The sequence below is a fragment of the Rattus norvegicus genome, chromosome 4 (assembly GCF_021556685.1).
Source record: "Rattus norvegicus strain SHRSP/BbbUtx chromosome 4, alternate assembly SHRSP_T2T, whole genome shotgun sequence".
NCBI lineage: Eukaryota > Metazoa > Chordata > Mammalia > Rodentia > Muridae > Rattus > Rattus norvegicus.
This window is the reverse complement of record NC_141537.1, coordinates 42,913,764-42,921,623: the sequence shown is the minus strand read 5'-3', so window position 1 is coordinate 42,921,623 and position 7,860 is coordinate 42,913,764. Positions and strand designations below refer to the sequence as shown.

General features: G+C 41.3%; 1 protein-coding gene across 3 annotated transcripts; it reads left to right on the top strand.

The window, feature by feature from the left end:
• The first annotated feature begins 516 nt into the window (after nucleotides 1–516).
• On the top strand, nucleotides 517–5,977 carry Gpr85 (G protein-coupled receptor 85). Of its 3 annotated transcripts, XM_087659153.1 has the most exons (4): nucleotides 517–792; nucleotides 1,245–1,859; nucleotides 2,278–2,401; nucleotides 3,352–5,977. In XM_087659153.1, the coding sequence occupies exon 4, from the start codon at nucleotides 3,522–3,524 to the stop codon at nucleotides 4,632–4,634; it is 1,113 nt and encodes a 370-aa protein (XP_087515279.1). In that variant the 5' UTR covers nucleotides 517–792; nucleotides 1,245–1,859; nucleotides 2,278–2,401; nucleotides 3,352–3,521; the 3' UTR covers nucleotides 4,635–5,977.
• Nucleotides 5,978–7,860: the final 1,883 nt, after the last annotated feature.

The following is a 7,860-nucleotide window of genomic DNA, read 5'->3' as shown; positions in this document are numbered from 1 at the left end:
TCAGAAAAACAAATTTGAGATTTTACTTAAAAATTGTTCCCATCATGTGGTTTTGCGTTCTTCGGAATCATGTTTTACTAAAACCAGGATGTCTTACTTGGTGGAAATATTTTCAAGTTACTTCCAGTATTGTTACAGGATTGACTCTCCAAAGTAAAGATGCCTAAAACAAGTGTCTTATGGATATCCAAAGAACACACACACACACACACACACACACACACACACACACACACACACACCACAGCTAATCATTTTTTAATTGGCTCAAAAAAAATCTCCAGTCAAATCAGGGCAATTTAACATTGTTTCAGCATTACTAACGTTGGTCTTTGTGTAACGACTGTGACATCATGACAGTGAAGTATTCATTTTTAAGCTTTAAACATTTTACCTCTATGTATCCAATAGAAATACAATATGTAAATTAACCTATATTATCTGTATGCTGATTGGCTTGACTTCCCCTGAATGTCACAATCTCACCACCCAGCGATGAGGTATTTTACTGCTGTCTCGAGATCAAATTATTACTGTAGAGAGATTTTTTTTTCTATTTCATTAACAGATTATTATAAAGCAATAAGCTTGCAGGAAGACAAGCAGACGTTTTACCTTGAGATTTAATGAAAGCGTGCCTGCTAGCTTTTAAAGGGTGAAGAGTGGGTAGTTGTTTAAAATCTTACCCCACCCTCGCAAAAACTCTTTGGAAATGGGAGAATCGAGAGGAGGATGATTCTTGAGGCGTTCCTAATCACCAGGTGTCAGACTATGTGGTGTTTGTGGACTGGTGTAAGTTTCCTGTATTCATCATATTCCTGGTATTTTTTTATGTCTAATAACAAAGGAAGGAAAGGGGGGAACTCATCATACACACCACCGCTTTGACATCAGCAACCTATTGGTCATCCCAGCTTGGAAGAGAAAGGAGAGTCTTGTTGCTTTGGGGTGGGATGTGAGGAACAGCCATGTAAAATCCCTGTACTCCTGATCCGCTAGTCACGTTCGAGAAGGTAGAATGAGTGGAGATCGGTTTTGCACTTGTCGCCTGAACTTAGCCTCTCCTTCCTTAAATGCAGATCTGCGTGCCCTGGAGAACAGATGACCAGTGACAAAGACAGGGCTAACCCTAACCCGCTTCCCTTCTTCCCCCACTGGCAAGGATTTTTTTTTTTTTTTGACTGTGTTAATTTTTTTCCTTTCCTTTTTTTTTTCTTTTACATTCTTTCTTTTTCTTTCCCCAGCTAACGTGCCAAATCAAAGATCAGCAGGGAAAAATCATTTGAGAAGAAATCTACAAGGCGCATCCAATGCTTAGCAGGACCACCCTGACAGAGAAAGGAAGACGATGTTTCGGGAAGGCAAGGGTTCGGGGCAGCTGGGGTGGAGGCGGCGGTCCGCGGCACGGTGGCTTCGTGCGCTGCCCTAGGGGAAGAGGATGGGCCTGAGGTCCGGGAAGAGCCTTCCCGAGCCCACCACTGCCAATGCGGGGAGGGAAAAGTTCCGAAGCTGCCTCGAGGGAACAAAAGCCTGATTTGGGGCCGGCTGAACTGGACTGGACATTGAAGCAAGCCAGCCTGCTCCGGAGACAGGCAGGGGGCTCCTGCTGGCTCGGCGGAGGCCGGAGCAACCCTCGCCGCCGCCCTCGCCACCGCGCCGCCGCCGCCGCGGCCCCTGCGTTACTGGGGGAGACGGTGCCGCTGCGACAGGGGAGGACGCGGCTGGAGCTGAAGGAGGCTCCAACGCGCAGGCGCCGCCGAGCCCTGCCTGGATGCTCAGTCAAGGCACTCAGGAAAAAAAAAATCAGCAATTTATAGAAAGAAGAAGCTATAGTCTGTCGGGATATCCAACACCAACAGGTAGGAGGATATACTCTCGGTTAAGTTTGGGGGAGGGGGGTGCACCGTGCTAATGAAACTGCAGGTTCATCAGGATACAGCCCTCCCTGAGGGTTTTTTTTTTTTTTTTGACAATAAACTGCATAATGGAAGTACATTCAGACAATGCATCTTCTGTAAAGCTTATTGAGAATTCGGTTTCTGGAAACGTTTGCAAATCTGAGGAATATGAGGCTGCGAATCAAGGAGAACCCTTCCCTTGCAGCACAGAAGCAATCTCTTCCCATCTTCGAGTATGTAATGCATCTCTCTCTCTCTCTCTCTCTCTCTCTCTCTCTCTCTCTCTCTCTCTCTCTCTCTCTCTCTCTGCCTCCCTCCCTTCCTCTTTCCCTCCCTCACTCCCTTCTTCCCCCTCCCCCCATCTCCGTTATAAATCCAGGGGTGGTGGATTTCAGGTTTCGTAATGTTGCATGATGCGATCGGTATTTACCCGGGGATGTACCGGTTGGGAAATTAACATCATCGGATGCAGTTCTGCCTGGGCTTCCATCAGCATATTCCAGGCAAGTGAGAAGTGGCAAAGGAAACACGCTTCGTGGGAATAACAGAGGAAACTGATTTCCCTGGTGTGGCTCACAGGCACCTAGGAGACAATGTGCATTTTGTTTGAAAATAAAGCCACTTGTGATTTGCAACAGAGATTATCAGTGTAAATGAGAAAGGCTTAATTGCCTAAGAAATACTGTTTCATGTTATATTCATTTGAATCTGGGCAGCCAAGGTTTACAAATAGAAGTGCATTATCCCTCTGGGTGTGTTTCCCTGGCCAATATTTACGTTTACCATTTTTAATAATCATGAAGCTTTAAAAGAGATAGGATTTGCCCAAAAGGGAGGTGGGGGTGGGGTGGGGTAGTAGGGAGAGAAAGACAAAAGATTAAATCACATCGAATCTCCCATCGACAGGTTTCTATTCATTTTGAAGTCTGGTGTTAAAATTATGCTTCAAGATTAATCAACAAATACTTTTACGCAGCATGAACAGTGGCATTTGACTTAGAAGACATAGATTTGCAGAGGTTCTCTGCGTGCATATGAGCTGAGATGCTTCCTTTAAAATACTGACGGTATTAAAGGAGCTCAAATAATTGTGGGTAGCCTCCTGTCTGCCTCCTCTTAGCAATCTTGCAGATTCCATTGCAAAGCTAGTGATTAATTCTTCAGGCTGGCGTATTTTACAACTGTGGAACAATTTATTCCCTTCCCTCCTGAAGATGTCCAAATCTAACTATATGGTGTGTAGAATAAGGGCATTGTTAAGTTCACCTAGCTTAGAATACGGAAACAGCCAGTAAGTACTCTGACATCTCAAATGCTGCTGAAGCAAACAGTGCTGTTTGCAATGGAAACTTTATTTGCTTCCTCAGAAAGGAACAGCTTTAAGGTAGCACTGACATCATTACTTATCAGCTGAAGAACTGATAGTTCTCTTTTTTTTTCTCTTCTTCTTCAGATATTCTGATGGCAAATCAAATGGAAGGCAAGAGGAAGCATGACCACAGATTGGATCTGAACTCTTTGTGGATTACATTTTCAGTAAAATGTATGGATCTATCTTTTCCTTGTTCTTATATCTAGATCATGAGACTTGACTGAGGCTGTTTCCTTATCCTCCATCCATCTATGGCGAACTATAGCCATGCAGCTGACAACATTTTGCAAAATCTCTCGCCTCTAACAGCCTTTCTGAAACTGACTTCCTTGGGTTTCATAATAGGAGTCAGTGTGGTGGGCAACCTTCTGATCTCCATTTTGCTAGTGAAAGATAAGACCTTGCATAGAGCTCCTTACTACTTCCTGCTGGATCTGTGCTGCTCAGACATCCTCAGATCTGCAATTTGTTTTCCATTTGTATTCAACTCTGTCAAAAATGGCTCTACCTGGACTTACGGGACTCTGACTTGCAAAGTGATTGCCTTTCTGGGGGTTTTGTCCTGTTTCCACACTGCCTTCATGCTCTTCTGCATCAGCGTCACCAGATACTTAGCCATCGCCCATCACCGCTTCTATACAAAGAGGCTGACCTTTTGGACGTGTTTGGCTGTGATCTGCATGGTGTGGACTCTGTCTGTGGCCATGGCATTTCCCCCAGTTTTAGATGTAGGCACCTACTCATTCATTAGGGAGGAGGATCAGTGTACCTTCCAACACCGCTCCTTCAGGGCTAACGATTCCCTAGGATTTATGCTGCTCCTTGCTCTCATCCTCCTAGCCACACAGCTTGTCTACCTCAAGCTGATATTTTTTGTCCACGATCGAAGGAAAATGAAGCCAGTCCAGTTTGTAGCAGCAGTGAGTCAGAACTGGACCTTTCATGGCCCTGGAGCTAGTGGCCAGGCAGCTGCCAATTGGCTAGCAGGATTTGGAAGGGGTCCCACACCACCCACCTTGCTGGGCATCAGGCAAAATGCGAATACCACAGGCAGAAGACGGCTCTTGGTTTTGGATGAGTTCAAAATGGAGAAAAGAATCAGCAGAATGTTCTATATAATGACTTTCCTCTTCCTAACCTTGTGGGGTCCCTACCTGGTGGCCTGCTATTGGAGAGTTTTTGCAAGAGGGCCTGTAGTACCAGGGGGATTTCTAACAGCCGCTGTCTGGATGAGTTTCGCCCAAGCAGGAATCAATCCCTTTGTCTGCATTTTCTCCAACAGGGAGCTGAGGCGCTGTTTCAGCACAACCCTTCTTTACTGCAGAAAATCCAGGTTACCAAGGGAACCTTACTGTGTTATATGAGGGAGCATCTGTAAATCTTTAGCCTTGTGAGATACTAACCCTCTCTGCTAAGCAATTGTGGCCTGTAGCCATGTCTTGAGAAGAAAAAAAAAAGAAAACAAGGATGGAATCAGCAGTTGTAAGGATTTGGTCAACGTTCTGCAGTCTTTGCAATAGTTCACCTATAATCCTGTTTTAAATCTCAGAGTGATCCTGCTGACTGCTGGCGAAGGTTTGTAATTAAGAAAGGACAGAACCACTGCCCTAAGTTTCTTTCTGTGGGTGAACACTAGATAATGAACGTAGCAGGTGCTAAGTATCAGTGCTAAATGCTGTGTATATCATCACATATGAAAAAAAACTTAAAAAAACAATTAGCATTGGACATTTTAATAAATTAAGTTGACATGAGGTAAATGTGTTGATAAAAGCTAATTTTAGAAGTTTGAAGACTTTAAAACATTTCATACTATTTTTGTTTTGCAAAGACTACACTACTGGGGGACTTAACAGTACTGTAATTCTTAAAAAGATGTGCCATGAATTATTGGGGTACAACACTTTAAACACGCCTTGTGAGTTTGGGGGAAGCATTCCAAAGCAGTATATTGGTTCCAATTAGAGTTTACCTTTTTTGTATTAATATATTGCTATTTCTAAATTCCACTTTCCTTCCCTACCAGTGAAATTGCTAGCATTGAACTGTATTATGTGTTTTTTGTTAATTCAGTAAAAAAAAAAAAAAGTTTCCAGTTTGTTTCTATTTTACAAATGCTAGATATCTGTCCGGGAGGCAACATGAATGGAATCAACTGACCACAGATGAGCAGTTCTAAAAATGCAGAATAAACACGTGTTGCCTTAAAGGGTTATCTAGTATCCTTCATCTTCTTTAGCAATGGAGCAAGTAGTCAAGAGGCATTGAACCAGTAACTGGCCATGGCTGTTCATTGGGAATTCATGGAAGAGCATTCAATGCTTTCCCCTCTTCCCTCACGTGCTTTGAAAGTTCAAGTACACACCATTAAGATAATGAGATTTTCTTCTGAGGTGTGCTACCCATTCTAGTGTGTTCTAAGAAGCAGACAGTTGATATGTGTTTATATTGTAAGTCAGCTGTCAGGGGAGCCCACAGCCTTAGTGTGACATCTGGCACAATTTGTGAAGCATTTATTGTATGGAAGGCACAGTCTTCTTTATACTTTCTGCACATTCAGTGTATTGGTCCTTTCGATTATTTCAGTTCTAACTTGTGAAAGCTTATAATATGATTTCTGGTATTTTAGAAATACATTAGATTCTGTGAGTCTCATTCTTTAAGATACAGATGTGTGAACTTCAATATAAAGTTGCATTTGCCAAAATTTATCTGTGTAGCCTGTTAATTTTCGTGGAGTAAATTTTACACTTTTGGCATATAATTTTCTTTAATCTAGCAGACAAGCACAAACTAGAAAAACTTGCTTTATAATTATTTTTACTTTTGTAGTTACTATATTCTGAAGCTGGAAATATGTGAATGACAGCATAAAGCTGACAATATTTAAAAGCATTATTGAGTAGCTCTACAAATCCATCCCTTTATTTATTATTATATGCCAGTAGTATTTACAAGTGAATACATGTCTAATGGTTTGGTATTTTAATATAATTATTGCATTTTACTGTACAGTAGAAATTTTGAGTTCTAAACCTATGACTTGTAAGAAAGGTTTGGAGGATCAGTATTGCAAAGTCAGAGAAAGTTGCTATTACTTCTGTTGGCTTCCCATAGTTTTGTTTGTTTCTGAAGGGACGTTTGTTTGCTTTGCTTTTGTATATGAGAAATAAGGAAAAGAACCTAGCAAAACAGGATTTCTCACTGATGCAGTACTTCTACAAACAGAATTTTAATATGAGTAGGAAAAACAAACAACTGAAAATTTCAATGTCTATGCAACTATGAAGTTTTTGCTCAAGCCATTATTAGTGAGCACTCTAACCTCATTTCTACACCAAAGCTGATTTGATCTGGGACAAAATTTAATGCACAGCAGTGAGGTGGATCTAGCAATAAAAGCTCATTGTTGGTACTAAAACCATTACCAAAAACACAATAAAAACAATATTACCAAAACATGGTCTGCTAACATGTTTCCATCTCAAAATTTGCAGGAAACACATATGACATTGATTATTTTCATGAAGAACTTTGCTTAAAGTTTCGACTATCAATCAGAAATTTCAGCTATGATCTTGAGGCCAGGAAACATGGGCTTCACCAATCCATAATTCCATTATTTAGAGAAGAGAAGAGATGTGGATCTAGGGGTTTGGGGATAGGACAGAAGAGAAAGGGAAGCAATTTTGCCTGACTCCACCTCTCTACTTGGACTACAACTCAATTTGTATAAGTGACTGTTGGGGGTGGAGGGATTAGTGAACACAGCTAACTCTAGTGACTGTCTCTCTTGAACAATTTAGAGTTTTCAGGTAAAGCCTGAATCAGTGGATCAGACACAGCCTCAGCTACAAGTTTTTAAGTCAGTAAATAATCGTAGTAATCATAAAAAAAAATAAGTCTTCCCCAGTGTCTTTATGACAAAAACACGTTAGCTATTTTGGCAACCATTTCGATAGTCAATAGAAACAGCTGGCAATTAATTCAACTTGAAAAGGTTACTAATCTTCAGTCCACAAAAATACATTCTCATTGGGGAGTCCAACTTCCCATTGAGAGAGACTCCTCATCAATAAATAATGGGTTCTTCTTAGACTAATTACACTACAGAGCTTAACGGTCTTCACATTGTTTTTCCATCAGAGTGGTAATGTTTTTCAGTGGATATGCCTGTGCTCTGCCATCTGGTTCACTTTGTACACAGTAGATTTTTATGCTCGTGGCTGTGGAATCCCATGCAGATATTAACTAAGGCAGATGGAGGTGAGTAACTTGTCTGGTTTTCTACATAGGCTTGAATTAAATAACAAAAATTGATTGTAATTGAAAAACATTCACTGTAAATAGAAAAGTCAATTGACTGTCTTTCTTACATGCTACCTAACTCAATTTCCATATCATCATTCTCTATGGAATTGATCAATTGTTAATACTTGGAGATAGACATGTTTCCAATCATCCACATATTTACGGATGCTTATCTGAGTAGGCTCCTTGTTTACTCATTTGTTCAGTAAATCTGTCCGAGGCTCTGGGCTTCATGCTGTGACTACTGTGAAAAACATGACAGCCAGAACGAGCTCTCTT